The sequence below is a fragment of the Stylophora pistillata genome, chromosome 7, assembly GCF_964205215.1.
Source record: "Stylophora pistillata chromosome 7, jaStyPist1.2, whole genome shotgun sequence".
Taxonomy (NCBI): domain Eukaryota; kingdom Metazoa; phylum Cnidaria; class Anthozoa; order Scleractinia; family Pocilloporidae; genus Stylophora; species Stylophora pistillata.
Window position 1 is genome coordinate 21,376,761 of NC_142525.1, and position 16,377 is coordinate 21,393,137.

At 40.8% G+C, this 16,377-nt stretch overlaps 2 protein-coding genes across 4 annotated transcripts; both read right to left on the reverse strand.

Moving 5' to 3' along the window:
* Positions 1 to 609: 609 nt before the first annotated feature.
* LOC148727068 (uncharacterized) lies at positions 610 to 5,188 on the reverse strand. Its single transcript, XM_088726214.1, has 3 exons — positions 4,447 to 5,188; positions 2,145 to 2,187; positions 610 to 1,276 (listed from the first exon to the last, which is right to left on the reverse strand). The coding sequence occupies exons 1-3, from the start codon at positions 4,750 to 4,752 to the stop codon at positions 1,017 to 1,019; spliced, it is 609 nt and encodes a 202-aa protein (XP_088582340.1). The 5' UTR covers positions 4,753 to 5,188; the 3' UTR covers positions 610 to 1,016.
* A 2,418-nt stretch (positions 5,189 to 7,606) lies between these two features.
* Positions 7,607 to 11,445, reverse strand: LOC148727069 (calcium homeostasis modulator protein 5-like). Of its 3 annotated transcripts, none has more exons than XM_088728808.1 (2): positions 11,149 to 11,445; positions 7,607 to 8,800 (listed from the first exon to the last, which is right to left on the reverse strand). In XM_088728808.1, the coding sequence occupies exon 2, from the start codon at positions 8,621 to 8,623 to the stop codon at positions 7,859 to 7,861; it is 765 nt and encodes a 254-aa protein (XP_088584934.1). In that variant the 5' UTR covers positions 8,624 to 8,800; positions 11,149 to 11,445; the 3' UTR covers positions 7,607 to 7,858. The 3 variants fall into 3 exon arrangements, with proteins under 3 accessions (XP_088584934.1, XP_088584933.1, XP_088584932.1); XM_088728807.1 differs by having other exon boundaries at positions 7,607 to 8,812; XM_088728806.1 differs by lacking the exon at positions 11,149 to 11,445 and having other exon boundaries at positions 7,607 to 9,162.
* Positions 11,446 to 16,377: the final 4,932 nt, after the last annotated feature.

Sequence of the window (16,377 nt, forward strand, 5' to 3'; positions counted from 1 at the left end):
TAGGTGAAAGAGGCACTTTGTACCTCTGACATACAGTAACGAGTGCTGGCTGTCAGACCTGTCAGGGAGTAGCTCTTAGGAATTTTCCCCAGCTCCTGTTCTGCGTTACTAAGAGCTACCTGATAAATCCTTGTTTGCTAGTACTCAATGCTCGCCAAGTGATTTGGGTTACAAATCTCACTACTTACACAAGCCCGACTCCTGAATCCTGGGAGAACTAACATCTATATATCTTTCCAATCGCTCCATCGTTGTACTTTTTAAGCAAGCCAAATGACAAATCCGACTGAGCGTGTTCACTTATATCGAGAGAACGGGTCTTTATCACATTTCGCAGAGATGCTATTTAGCCCGTTGTCATACTCTGCGTGGTCATTGGTGACTGCGGACGTTTTCTCCACTAAAGCAACACTAAAAGTCACAAATGCAACTCATCTCGGGTGAGAAGTTGCGGTCGCTCTTTACATGCGAAAGAATAGTCATCTGTTGACGGAAAATACAGCAAGAAGGAGCTGAAGTACACAGAAAAAAATGAAATAACCACTGACACGCAGTTCTTGCCCCTGACATGCAGATATGTTGGAGAAAGTAGAAAATAAAATTCAGATATTTAAAATACGAAAATGTTTTTGAGTTTTTAATACATGTTCGGGTTTCATACACATTGTTGTCTGTCAAGAAGCGCGGTTCAAAGTCCAAGAGAACTTGTAGCAACCTAAAGAAGCATGCATTACAAATAAAACTTGTAAATATCTAAAATGCTTTGAGCATAAGTCGGTGAGGTTGACTGACCGATTTTTTATTAACAAAAGTGAGCTTTTCCTCGGTCAATGTATATGGCCTTGTTGTTTTTAGTTAAGATTTCGCGGAGTAAGATCAAGGTTCTAAACTTTGGAGATGTTGAAAGACTTGTAAGGACTGATAAGAACAGATGTACCCGCGGAGGTGTGTAATACTGACAAGTATCACCCGGGTGGCAGCCATTACAGCTGCCAAACGTGAATTAACCTGTAAATTCAAGAATTTTGACTCTTTAGAAACACGTGAGGTGGGTAGCTTTTATCATTTGTGTTGGTATATGCCACCTTCTTGGAAGGATCGGTACATTTGTAACATGATTTAGATCCCTCCCACCACTCTACTCCCAAACAGTTCTCTTCACACATCTCTTTGCACTCGTCTGCTGTTTTTCCACTGGCGAGCCTGTTTGCAGACCTTCCTGCTGTGGTACACCACTGAGGCGTAAAGTGAAGCCAACTTACCACAGGACTAGGAACTGAAATTATCAAATAACCAAACATAAACTTCAAATGCGAGTCAGTGAACTGGAGTCTGAGCGTTGGGATTTGAGGCCCTCCTAGTCATAATGCTGTGTCTTTGGAAGAGATATCTGAATTTCACAGTGTAAATGCTCCCTCCCTTCCCCAAGGAGCACAAAAAGGGCAACGGCGAGCCGTCAGAGAAACCTGCTGAAGTGTGGGGGTGGGGTGGGGGGTGACCTGCTACAGACTAGCATCCCACCCATGATCACTTCTTTCCTTGCTACTCCTTCTTTTACTTGTTGCAATATTTATTAGAGACGTTTCTTTTGATGCAAAAGTTTACGGTCATGACATTGTAGGGTGTGTTATAAGCTAAGCCAATCTGATAGATAAGGTTGTTGATGTCTTTTGAGGAAAAAGTTCTTCGGCATCTCAAGAATACCCCTTGGTGACCATGAATTGTTCAGAACTGATAAAAATACATCTCGGACCTTAAAAACGGTTACCATTGTTGAGATCTTTGGAAAACGCCGTGAAATTTTTAGAATTAATTTTTTCAACATGAGAGTAAGAAAAGAAGTTGTTTACACGATCAGTCAACGCAGTATACGGATGTCATATTATCCACTTTGTGTTTGTCAGATTCCAAATGAGCGCTTATCCCATGATCACTTCTTTAAGCAATTTTCGCCGCGCGATCCAAAGGTATCCGCGAGCTGTTAAGTACTAAATTTGTACTCAAAAGTGAATGGGGACTGTAAATTTCAGTCCGGCTGATGGACTGAATATCGATGAACAAACTGTAGAGAAGCTGCCGACTGAGTTTAGCGTGAAGCATCTATTAAAAATGCGTACTTGTTAAAGTTGATTTGCAACACTTACGTGTTGGCTCTTGAATCACGCCTGGAGAGGAGACCATCTCAACCTGAAAAACACTTTGATTAACGTCCCTGTATTTGTTGAGAAATATTGATAAATGGAGTTCGCCAAAATTAGTTTACCATCGAAAAGATGCAAAGATCTGTGGGGAAAATTAAAACATCTTAACGAGGGAAAAGCCTTCAGAAAGTCAATTTTAAATGTGGTTATCTGTTTTTAAGGAAACTGTTTTGTTGCGTAGACGGACAAGAGAAACAATTACCGGTATTAAGTTTTCAACTGAGGTTCTCAGCAGACACCCCTCGCTGTAGCCAATTTTATTGAATTTTTTTTATTTTCGGCCGGTGTCGCGCAGTTTTCGATGACGAATTGTTACTATGGCATCATTACACGCTTCCGTTGTGATTCATCTTTGAACAATTTTGCAACCTTTGTCATTTAAAAAAGGTTGCCTTTATAGGCGGATTCATGCTGACGTCATTGTTAACATTTTGCTCATTTGCATACGGCTTTGCGTAAAGAAGGAAGCATGTTAGATACAAATTGACTTCAGGCAGCTAAAGAGCTAGAAAACCTTAGTATATGGTGAAATTTTTAGCTCTTTGGGTGTAATATTCAAGGAGAAATAGTCCATCAAAAACTACAAATTTCTGGGTGGCAAAAGCGCTAATGAGCTCATACATTCTATGTAAAATTTTGAGTTTTTAAACCCGTGTTGCACAAAAAGTATTCAATGCATCAGGCTCGTATTCTTTGGCCGAGTTAATCGTACTTTGACCTTTCGATATTCAGAACTGATTTATTTTTAGCTCCATCAGAAACTGAATTGCTTATGCTAATGAGGTAAATATTGCAAACAAGGATTCCCCTATATAACATAATGACAACGATCTTGATTGCTGATGTTTGAATCAAGATGAAGAATTACTTTTATTTGTTAATACCGACCTTCCATGTTATTTTTTACATTGGGGAAGCAAGTTGCTTCTTAGCGCTATTAGATAAAACAAAAACACTGTCAAAGGCGAAAACATTAACGCTAGAAAAGTAACAAATCAATATTTTTAGATGAGACATAAAAGTGCAGGTGAATAAATTCAGAGGCTTTTTCGGTTTTCCGCTAGTGAATGTGAAAGTAAACTTATAACCAGCTTTGTTATTTCATTTACAGAAACGGCATAGTTGAAACGATTTTGCTTAAAAAAAAATTAATAAAAAACTTACAGGAGTTAATAATAATCTGTGACTTACGCTTAAAACAATCTACCTTGATCCTCACTGAAAATTTTTGTTAGACCGTTTGGCAGGAGGAGGGTAAAGCTCAAGGAGAGGAGCGATGGTGAAATGTTTTGAGCCTTTTTTCGGATTTAAGTTCGGTGACTGAGAGCCGGTTTGTTTGAGACCCGATGAACACTAATTTCCTTTATACCAGCTCACCAAACATTTCGTTAGCATGCCGATTGGCTAAACGTTGCTGAAGGTTTAAATTAGATGTATATCACTCAAAGGTCATGAAATCGACTGAATTTCTGTTATTTCCAGAATTTCTCATGTAATTTGGAATAAATATGCATTCGCCTTACGAGTTCTACGATAATTTCTTCTAGGGCTTGGCAAAAATCTATGGATGCCGCTTACTTACTCCAAGTTTCTCTTAAAATCATTTACCCTTACGAACTGCGTTCAAAATCCATTCGTTACCATGACAATTAATTCTTGACAACGAAATTTCGTGTTGAAAGCGACTGAGCCCAGATTTTTTTAACACGAATACTTTCTCTTAACAATAATGTTTGCAATTAAACTGTATGGTCAATTTCATCAGTTGACAATATTCTACGCCGAATATCGGGTACGTTATTGAGCCGAAACAGCCAACAGAAGCATATTTTCTCAGTGATAAAAATTAGTAGATCAATATAATAGATGGCATCTTCAGATTGAGGCCACAGTTGAATTCGTTTGATGTAAATAGGAGACTAAAACAAGAGGAGAAGAGAATGCGATGTGATCATTTTCACAAGTTAATTACAGTTTCTGAACGATACGTGAGAAACAATACACAATAAGTATTTTTTCAATTTTGTAAACTCACATTATCAGCAAAGGTCTTTTGGCATCTTACGTTTCAAAAGATGAAAAGAAAGACAATTCCTACATATTCGTATTCAAGTTGCATTTTACTTATAATCTGGCCACCGCTAACTGTATTTAATGCGCGCGCTTGGTGATAACATCTTGATTCAGATTGCTGCAGTTTACTTTCATCTAAGATGGAGATTTAAAACACTTTTTGAATCCTTACCTTTGTAATCAAATGGTGACCTTCTGACACTACCATTGCGTCATTTAAAATATCTTCCGTTCGCTTCTCATAAAGCTCGCATTTTTTTTCATCAATATGGTGGAATATTGCTGTTTGACAGTTAATTTGTGTTGCACAGGCCCGAGTACACAGCATTGTATCTTTCTCACTTGAACTTCGTATTAAATTACTTCCTGTGATGTTCAGAGCGCGATTTTCATAAATGGAAAAATAGAAACTCAAGCTCTCCGTGCAAATGTTTCTAAACAACAATGAGAAGAATATGGATAGAATTATGCCTGCCATAATCGGAGAGCTCAAATGAAAAATTAAAGAACAGGGATGGATAAGTTCTCTTTTGGGATGTCACTTGCTGTCAAGATGTTTTCATTCCGAACCGTATGCGATGATCAGATTATTGTTGATCAACACTGCAGGTGTAAATGTCACTCGTTGACTCATTAAGGGTAAAGCAATACGCTTCATTGAAATGACTTAAGTAGCATAGTAGACAAAAAGATGATAAGTTTTTTACCTGGTGAATGATGCTTGACCAGCGTGCTGATTGGCTACCTTGAGAATGATAATCAAATTGCTATTCCGTTTGGAACAACCGTTGAGACGAATGAGCTTTCCGTTTTGCTACGGTTAACAAGAGGAAAATCATTTTGATAAACGAGATCCTACAAATAGATTCAAAATGGAGAGGAAGTCTCGTATTCTAGCCATATAACCCCATACATTAATTATGCATTCAGACAAGTAGACTTTGTTATTAAAGTTTTGTCGTGAAAGACAACGAAGTGGATTGCATAATTAATGTATGGGGTTATACGGTACTCTTTCCCAAAAAAAATTAAAGTTTGGTTTCCGTAAACTGTTAGAAATTACGAAACGTGAGGATAAAACATGCAGTAATCAAAAGAATTTTTCTAAGACCAGAAAACAGGAACAAAAAGAACAACCACAGTGATTGAAGAGGCAACACTTCGGTAATTAAACAAGAACTGTGAAGGTGTAGTCTGATCGTCCGGGTGAGTGTAGTCCTGAGAAGGACTGTTGTCGGTGGCAGTGACTGACGTTTCGACAACCTGTGCGGAAGTCATCATCAGAGTCAAGTGAGTGATTGTTGTCAGTAGAATGTTCTTATTCCAGTTCGTGTGAAATGATCGGTTGGTTTTGCCGTGATGTTATTGGCTGTAAGACTCAAGTGACGTAAGTCGTTCGTGATTGGTCTGTTTCGGTCTGTCGGTAAAGCTAGGTTGTTCTTTTTCGGTCGTTTGTGATGTTTATGTCGTGAATGAGTCGTTTGTATGGGGCGGGTAGTTGTTGACATCTGTTTAGGGGAGTCTGTTCTAAGTTAGTAAACCAGCTTTCCAGAGTCAGTCGTTGTAAATAGTCAGTGCTGTAGGTTAGGCATTGCGCAGAGTCCCAGTCAATGTTGTGGTTGGTAAGTCGATGGTGTTCAGCAATGTGGTTGCTGACATCACCTTTCCTCGTCGCCCGTCTGTGTTCAGTCAGTCTTGTTGTGAGGTTTCTGCCAGTCTCACCGATGTAGGAGGCTTGGCAGTCGGAACAATTGATCTTATAAATCGTTCCCTGTCTGTTCCTCGGTTCGTCTTTGTCTTTAACGTTGGTTAGTAACTGACGTAGTGTGGTGATGGGTCTGTGGGCGACGCGGATATTGAAGGGTAGTAAGATGCGCGAGATGTTTTCAGACATACCTTTTATGTACGGTATGGTTGCTGTAGTCGTAGGGGTTGCGGTGTCGTTTGTTTCGGTAGTGGTAGTGGGTCGGTGAGTGTTTCGTCGGATGAAGTCGTTGTTGTAGTTGTTCTTCGTAAAAGCACGGTGAAGGTATTTGTTCTCGTCGGATAAGCTGTCTGTCGAGTCACATACTAGTTGTGCGCGTCGTGTTAGAGTTCTGATAGTTGTGGCTTTGTGTGGTGCCTAACCTACAGCACTGACTATTTACAACGACTGACTCTGGAAAGCTGGTTTACTAACTTAGAACAGACTCCCCTAAACAGATGTCAACAACTACCCGCCCCATACAAACGACTCATTCACGACATAAACATCACAAACGACCGAAAAAGAACAACCTAGCTTTACCGACAGACCGAAACAGACCAATCACGAACGACTTACGTCACTTGAGTCTTACAGCCAATAACATCACGGCAAAACCAACCGATCATTTCACACGAACTGGAATAAGAACATTCTACTGACAACAATCACTCACTTGACTCTGATGATGACTTCCGCACAGGTTGTCGAAACGTCAGTCACTGCCACCGACAACAGTCCTTCTCAGGACTACACTCACCCGGACGATCAGACTACACCTTCACATGTTACCCCCGGGTTCAAACCATTTACTGCATAAACAAGAACTTCGATAAGTTTTATTTATTTTCAGGACAAGCATAACTCGCACACCGTGAATGAGAATCGTACCACAGGATGTTCACCAGTTTACTTTCCAGTAGCAGATGACACCACATTGTCAGAAATATAGTAATGTTTTGGTCTGCTATTTATTTAACTCCAGTGGTATACACTAGAGCAACCATTCCTCTAATTGAAGGTAAAAGCGGTGGATATTAACGCTCTCTTAACCCACCAAATAGCTGTTGACTATGTGTTCCTTATACACTTTGGTAACACACAAAACAGAAGATATTCAGTAACAATATCAATTCTACGCGGATGTGAACAATAGTTAAGATAGTTTTCTGCCCTCTGATTGGTTTGTCGTTATTGTATGTCATATTTTGCTATTCAATCAACTCGCCCAAGATAATTATAATATTGGCCTAGTTAGTTTTCATATTTTAGAATCGTGTGGCTTCCTCGTGTCTCTCGTTTGTACTTGTGTGAAGAAATCAATAGAATGAAGAATATCCAGAAATTCTGATAAAGCACCGGGGATCGATGGAAGAAATATCCTAAGTTATGTTTTGGTAGCTCCTTAAGTGAAATTTTTTCGGACTATATTCAATCATTAAATTTTCAACTCCGAAGGCTGTGTTTCTAGTGTTTTGATTTGTTCATTCAACTCCGGTTATCCGGTTATCAGCTCCGAGTTACATTATATGGAACTGCATTGCGACAACTGTTTCGGTGCCGAAAAAAACCTCCAAATATTCAAACGTCCAGGATTTGATGAAATTTAATGAAGCAAATAGGAGATTGTTGGTTTCTTACCATCTCATATTTTTAGCGCTCTCATGGAATAACTGTATACTATTGCCATTTCGTTTTTGAAAAGCATTTGTTAAATATCCAGGACAAGCTTTGAATTGAACTGTAATCGGATTGCATCTCAACAAAGTGCTGATGAAATATAAAACAAACAAGTGACGAAATCATACTTATTACTATCTATAAATTCCTCTTAACAATATCAAGCTTTTGGCTGAAGTTCCGTTTGTTCCGTATCGTGACTATCATCGATAGCGGTTTTAGAAACCACATAGGGTTTTCCTTTATTCCCGGTTGACCTTGGGTAACGGTCTGCCATCTTATTACGGCCATTCCTGACCCGCTCCAGTGTATTCTCTTTCCCATCGCTTTCCGCGACGATTTTACTCACAGCTTGATCAACAATTTTCTCGCCTTGCCGCTGAACTTTCGCTTGGAACGCAGCGGACGCAGCTTCTGCGTGAATGGTTTCATAATCGTCGATTTTTTGAAATGATGAACCAAATTTATTTTCGTTCAGAAGTTCTTGGTAAGCTTTTCCAAGTATCTCAAAAGGGCTTGTTTTGGTCTTTGTAGCAAAGTACAAATCCGCTCGTCTCCTTCCCTTCTCTTCCGCCAGCTTCTCGATATTTGCTTTGAAAGTTCTGACTGCCGCAGCTGATTCTAATTTTTCATATTCCTCAGCAGTTGGAAGAGATCCCACTTCACTTTGACAACAGCCTCGATAAATCAGCAGGGAAACAAATGTACACGTGATTGAAATTCCGAGAAAAGCTAACGCAATCAGTTGTGAATTTCGTTTGACTTTTGCATAATCCTCTTTGATTTGATCTTTCTCTTTCTTACTTCCTGCATTTTGTAACTTTTCGGCTTCCGTAGCTCCAAGGACGGCGCAGACATAATATTCGCCTCTGAAAAGCGAAAGGATCATCCACAGGAAACCCGTGAATAGACTTTGAAATACCATCAATCTGAGTGGCTTCTTGCATCCCCAGCGTGGAAGACAGCGACAAAGTCTTGATCTCCCTTCATAAAAACAGCATCCTCGAACAAAGTTCCAGAAATCATTGTCCACAAGAATTGTTACCAAGGATAGGAAGACGGCTGGAACAATGATAAAGCCATATCCGTACAAAGCAAAGCCCTGCGGTGGACACTGGAATAAGTTCTCGCTATCAATCACTAATTCCACAACAAAGACAGTCAAAGTGACTGTTACGTTCCTAATTGCTGCTGAGTTATTCGCAAGAATCACCTCGATTGATGAATATAACTGGGAATACTTCGACGTCATTTTGACTGAAAGTTAACAAATCGTCGGTGGTTTAGCGTGGTCTGTACTCTTATCACAGTCGGCCCAAGCGTACTGAGTGTGACTTTGGGGTGTAAAGTTCATTAACGGAAATAACTAACATATATTAAGATATAATTTCAAACGTACGTGTGGCCCGTAAAAAAAGGACAAATTACAAAAAAAAAAAAAAATAATAATAAAAAATTTAGAATGATAATAAAAGCGAGGAATAAAACATACGAAGTCTCCTTACTATTTTCCGTAGCCGCTTTGTTGCCAACGGTCGTTTTAACGCTGTTTTAGCGACTCACTCCGTAAAGCGTGCTGCGTCACCAGTCAACTGTAAAATATGATAAATTATTAAAAAAAATTAAGGAAAAATTAAAAAGTAAAATAAAAGGGAGGAATATTTCGTATGAATTCTCCTTTCTTTTTTTCCGTAGCTGCTTTGTCGTTTCCGGTCCATTTAACGTAGTTTAGGCGACTTTCTTGGTAACGCGTGTAATGTCACCGATCACCGGTAACACCACGCGTTACAAAGAAAGTCGCCAAAACAGCGTTAAATGGACCGTAAACGACAAAGCAGTTGCAGAAAAAAAGAAAGGAGACTTCATAAGAAATATTCCTCGCTTTTCTTTTCCTTTTCAATTTTTCCTTAATTTTTTTTTTAAATTTTTCCTATATTACAGTTGACTGGTGACACCGCACGCGTTAAGAAACAAGTCGCTGAAACAGCGTTAAAACGACCGTTGGCAGCAAAGCGGCTACGGAAAAAAGGTAAGGAGACTTCGCATGTTTTATTCCTCGCTTTCATTATCCTTCTAAATTTTTTTCTTATTTTTTTTTTCAAATTTTTCTTTTTTTATTGGCCCACAAGTACGCCTGAAATTCGATCTTAACATGTTAGTTATTGCCGTTAATGAACTTTACACTTAAAGTGCACCTAAACCCAAAATTTTTTTTTCGCTTAACGATATAAGCTTATTTTTTGGAGTATTTCTGTGCAAAAATTTTTTAATTTACTCAAATCTTTAATTTTCTATGCCCAGTCAAAATACGGAAAATCGGCCGCCATCTTGCCCCACGACCGAGTTTAAAGAAGAATGGCTCTAGCGGGTAATGTGACGTCAAATCGAGAACACGAAAGTCTGCATCTCACACATTTTCACTTGTTTGGGAAGATTGTCGTCGATATTGTCCGAAATATGCCGACTAGGTGTGTTGTATGAAGAATGTATGAAGCGCGATACCCTCTTGCAAATTTCGCACGTTGCTACATCCTTCTACAACACACTTAGTCGGCATATTTTCGGACAATTATCGACTACAACCTTCCCAAACAAGTGAAAATGTGTGAAATGCAGACTTTCGTGTTCTCGATTTGACGTCACATTACCCACTAGAGCCATTCCTCTTTCAACTCGGTCGTGGGGCAAGATGGCGGCCGATTTTCCGTATTTTGACTGGGCATAGAAAATTGAAGATTTGAGCAAATAAAAAAATTTTTGCGCAGAAATACTCAAAATAATAAGCTTACTTCGTTAAGCGACAAAAATTTTTTGGGTGTAGGTGCACTTTAAGAGGCTGTCTCTCTTATTTCCACCCGGTCATTTTCGCGTCAAAAATAATTTTGCCTGAGACTCTGTCAACAGAAAGACTTTACTTAGGAAAGAACCAAATTAGATTTGGTTTGTTTCGAACTAATTTTCTGACTGCGTTAGGGGCCATAATTGTTTCCCAGTCTATTGGGACCGTCGCAAGGTCTCGAAAATTGAAAAATAGGCATATTTCGTAACATTGTAAAATATTTGATTCGCATAGTTAAGCCACCGAATTTATATCACATTGCTTAGAAACCTTTCTAGTTTTCCAAGAAAGTTAGAATTTGCCCTCTCAATATATCTGAAAAGGCGAATTTTAGCATAGTCTGACCCCTATAAATCTCCATCGACCGATGACCGAGAATAACCTTGATTTAGACGTTAAGTTTTGGGATTTGGGACCTGGTTGACAACTCTATCCTACACAGCCGTTAAGTTTAGACCTTTATAGGCAAAAAAATGCAAAAACCCCTGTACGTTTTCGGTTTTTTTTAAAGTTATGACCGTTTGAATCAGCACATGTACGAACATTCGCGATTTTTTCACGTACACTAAAATCGAACCACTGGAGCAGATTTCGTCATAAATACAGCTTACCTTCGGCGCACCTTGGCTTTATGTGAGATTTCAGATGTTCCTCGCTCCCCAAACTGGTGAACTTAATGGTAACTCCAGCAAATAACTCCAAACTTCAGCGGTCGGCGTGTATCAACACTCTTCTTTAACTGGTTGTTGCGAACTAAACTCGAAAACTAAAGCCATGTTTCGCACTTAATGTCCTGTTAAAACTTTGGATCGCTGCTGCATTCTCTTCAAGAATCATTCATAGAACTCCACAAGTCTATATGTCGAAGTTTGGGGGCTAAAATTTGGAATTTAAGGCTGAACGATTGAACTATCGAGCACAGCCGTGGTTCTGTTTTCACAGAGGTCCGCATTGACCATTGCGGGTGAACCCGCTGGCCCATTATTTTTCTGGAAGGCCTGCAAGTGTAGTATGGCATTCAAGTGCTTTTTCGAAACCAGAAAGGCTTCAGTCTGTAGCGAGTCTTCAGCGAGATTGATAGGGCTCTCAGGATGTAGAGGTGACATCAATGATCATCTACGAGCATGTCACTTAGGTCAGCTTAGAGGAAAGGTACAAGAATATGAGCTTATCGTTAACAAGTCAGGGTTGCACGACCTTCCTCCGATCAACTTGAAGAACTTTGGATCTGCGAAAGGCATAGAGGAAACATGGGTAAAAACTGGCGACCACGTCGCACTTGCCAGTACCCGCTGCACACCGCCCCGAAAAAGCAGCTAAATACTAGAAATGCAGTTCATCTCGACATGTCAAGGGAAATTAATGCTATCTTTTCAGAACTCGTTCCAACAGTTTCCCGTAAGTATGATTATGTTAATTATAGCTTACCAATAAGGTATTGTCCTGAAATGTGGACCACGGTTTAAATTAAGATAAGATCTACACATATATTGAGGTGCGGTAAATGTCAGAACTCAGTATTTTGGATTTGATTAACATCTGGGCCAAAGCTCGCACGCAAGTGAGTATAAAACAAAAACAGCTGCTGTGATTTCGTCGCAAGATACGTACCGTCATTCCACATGGAGGCCATGTGGCAGCTAGTGCAACTTGATAACTTAAATCTCACTTCGACTTGTAACAATGCTTTGAAGCAAACTTGAAATCTACAACCAAAGTTTCCAACACTACAAAATTGTTACGTTAGTCAATTATGCTTATAATCGGGAAACAGCAGCTGTACTGAAAAATGCGTAAAATATTGGCTTTTTCTACCCTACCTTACCTCTCAACATCTACATGTTTACAAAAGCACTTTTTACGTCATACACGCAAGGCGAGATACCAGATAAATAAACTTGGAGAGTTATTTGACACCAATATTTACGCTGTTGCAAGATAATATTCCTTCTGTTTTTGGCGTTTATACATTTACACAAAACCCTTTTGCGTCAATGATATAGAAACCAGGAGGCATCGATTTTCGTCCTTTCAGTCCCTAGAGTCGAGTTTAACAACCTTTGCAGCACACTCCCTAATGGAAATTTAAGAGAGTACCCAGAGGTAACGTGATCATAGTGCAACTGTTTTTATTTGTTATCTATAAGTATTACTCTGCTTATTATCATTTTGCATTATTGTTGTATTTCGTGCTTTTCAGTAATCTGTGTATCTTGTTACAAGCTGCACAAGATCAAACTCGCGGAGAACATGACGTTGTTGCAAGATCCTTTAAATAAAGCAGACCATGATATGCATTGACACCTAGAGAACTTTCAAGGACAAATGTTCAATGGAAATGTTGCATGCAAGCAAAATTGTTTTCCTCGGCGTGGCCACACACTAAAATATTTCGCGCAACATTGCTAATGCAGTAAGCAAATTATGTTTACTGGTGCATGGCCAAAATGGGAAAAATTTTCGAAAAAATGACAAACAGTGTTTTGGCTTTAAATTGGACGACTTTAAAAGAGAAAATGGTTGATAATGTACCATACAACTGCACGCGGTGATGCTGATTGTGAACAGGACGGAATTTTTTGCGCGTATTGCTGACGAAGATGAACTAAATTCTACTTTCGCAACAATGCCCTCAAAAATTTCAGTGGTGGACACACTATGCAGTTAACCACATGGCGGGAGGACTTCTAACTTTTGTTTGATTTTCTCAACGCCCAGACTCGCTAAACGATTGACAGCTATAAATCTTGCAACGGTCACATCAACGCCTGCCGCGAGGCCGCCTCGACCGAAAGCGAATGCCTTTACATCTGATTGGGCTCTAGGATGTAGATTTGGGACCGACAGCCAGAGCTCTGGAGACGAAGAGGCAGCTGAAAGTACCAGCGAGTTTACAATGTCGGCGTTTACAGATGCCACGGAGAAACTGAACCCACTAGCAACCGGTGGTGGTCGCGTCAGTCCCTTGACCTTTCAGCTGAAAAGTACATGGGAGGAGGCAAAAGAACACGAGAAAGAGATTTGCATCGACGTGGCTACTGAAGCTTGTACTCTCGTTTGTGACGTCATAGCGCCGAAGGCTGGACAAGAGCTATTTCAGGCCTGTTTCACATCCGATAAAGGGACCAGCCACATGAACCTTGTGCCGTTGATGCAGGCCTACAGCAATGCCACGACGAGTGCCTTGAAGACCCAAATTCTTAGCCTGTATGCGTATCGATATCCAGTGAAGACGCTTCAGAAAATCCACGAGCCATACGCAAAGTTAACCGAGTGGCAAATTAGACGCGCTAGAGCTCATGCAAGAGAATGTGGTCCGGGTTCTTTGGTCGAAAAGTCCCCATGTCATCGAGTTCGACTGCCACCAATAAAGCTTGACCATTTCTTAGACTTCGCGAACCTCCCCTACTTTTATCAAGACGTGTCATTTAGTACGAGGAAACTGAGGCTCAGCAGTGGCGAAAAGATCACAATACCAAATGTCATTCGCAAAGTCACAAGGTCAACAATGGTCAAGCAGTGCCTTCAGTTCTGCGAAGAAGAGCACTTTGAACGACAGAGCCGTTCAACCCTATTTCGCATCCTCGAGGTAAGGGAAGCCTCTCAACAGAAGTCCCTTAGCGGCTTGGATAACACAGCACCTGATGGGTCGGAGGGGTTCGCGCAACTCTTCCGAATAGTGGAAGAGCTTGATCAGATTGGGCTCGCAAAGAACGTGGCAGACGAACTGCGAAAAGCCCTCAGCGAGGGTAAGAGGTACCTCAAAACCCAGTATCAGGGTCACTGCCAGGAAGATGAGAGCGAATGTCCCGACCACTGTCTTAACTTTGGTCTCCGCGATCCAAACGATCCAGATTTCCGGGAACAATGCTCACATCAACACACGCTTCTCTGCTCTCAATGCGACGAAATTACTTCCGTTTTGCAGAAGATGCAACAGATTGTTAAGGATAACAAAACCTTAGTTTTTTATAAATTCAAATTATTACACTAGCACGGAAAGTCGTAAAAATCTTGAAGAAAAGCTCAGCTTTCAAACCGGCAGTCTAAATCCCACAGGGATCAGCGGACGCTTTTCATTCCACTAATTTATTCTTGTTTTTCTCGTTGCCATGTTTCTACCAATAACGTAGCTCCATTTCTGCCTTTAAAAGCACACACAACCCACAATTCCTCTATTCGCTCCGACGAAGGGCTAACGCTCGAAACGTCAGCTTTTGTAATCGTTACAGTGGCCAATTTACCATTTCAACTTTGTTGATATATCCAAATTACTTAGTTTTTTACAGCGAGGACCAAAAAAAAGACTTGTTGTACGATATTCAGAAATCTTCGGGGGCTATCGTTCAGTGGAAAGCTCACATTATAAGGTCCATAAATCAGGAATGTACAAAGCAAGATATCATCGCAAAGCTTGACCAGACTTCGTGTCTTCTTGTTATAGATTGGGCCATGAAGTTTCTGCAGCTGCGCTATAGAGAGAAGCAAAGTGACTGGTACGGAAAAAGAGTGTTAAGTTGGCACATTAGTAGCGTTGTGTCTCGAGGCCAGTCTAACACGACGGAAGTCATCTCGTACGCTCACCTCTTTGATCAGTGTACTCAGGACTGGTATGCAGTTACGTCAATTCTCGAAGATCTTCTAAAGCAGCTGAAAGTCAAGAATCCTTTGCTGCAGAAAGTTCATCTGAGGTCAGATGAAGCCGGTTGTTATCATAACAGCTCCCTAGTAACCGCTGTGAGAGATGTCGCAAAAGGAGGTGGGTTGAAGTTCATAGTTATCACTACTCGGAGCCGCAGTCTGGTAAAGACATTTGCGATCGTATCCTCTGCCCAATGAAGTCCTCTATTCGCGCTTACTGCAACAAAGGGCACAATGTTCTAACTGCCGTGGACATGAGAGATGCATTCATGCAACACCCAGTGAAGGGAACAACCGCTGCGGTTAGCATAGTCCACGAATCAAAGAACACTCTCTATATAAATAAGATTGAGCATTTCAGTAGCTTCCACAACTTCGAATATGGAGATACCGGTCTGAGAGTTTGGAAATGTTATGGCATCGGTAAAGGGAAGTACATCCCATATGACGTGATTTATATCAAGCACCAAGGTGAAACGTCCCTTCAAACCATAGAGTCTCAAGGGTTTTATGATCCTCCTGAAAAGCGTGTGGTCAAGCGTCGTTCAAAGGACAGCAAGGAAACAGAGAGTACAACGCCACTGTTTAAATGCTCTGTGCTTGGGTGTGTTGAAGTGTTCGAAACGTTTTCGCAACTAGAGCTCCACCTGGACGTTGGAAAGCATACAGTCAGCAGGTTAAGCCAGTATGCTGCAATCGAAAGGGACTGGGCCCTTAAGTTCTCGTCAATAGATACCGCTGGTATCGAGTGTTTGAGCTGTTCGTCAGATTCCAGTATACCACTCACTTCTCCTGGGGATACTTCGCCCCTCTCGCCTCTACGAACAGGATGGGCCGTAAGCAAACCGAGGGGCAGTGTTAGATTTTCAGAGAATGTAAAAGAACACCTAACGGTACGGTTTACACTTGGAGAAAGAACTGGGCGAAAGGCAGACCCCGCCCAAGTTGCAGTGGACATGCGAAATGCGAAAAATGAATCAAATGCACGTTTGTTCACTAGAGAACAGTGGCTGACAAAAAGCCAAGTTCAGAGCTTTTTCTCCCGGCTAGCAGCAATGCGACGCAAAGATCAGGGTGTGATCGGGATATCGCTGAACGAATAGGAAGATGTTCAATGCGTCCAGGAGAATTCCGAGAGACAAGATCTGGTAGACAAAGTTAACAAAGAGATCAAAGTCTCGCATCCAATCTGCTACGAC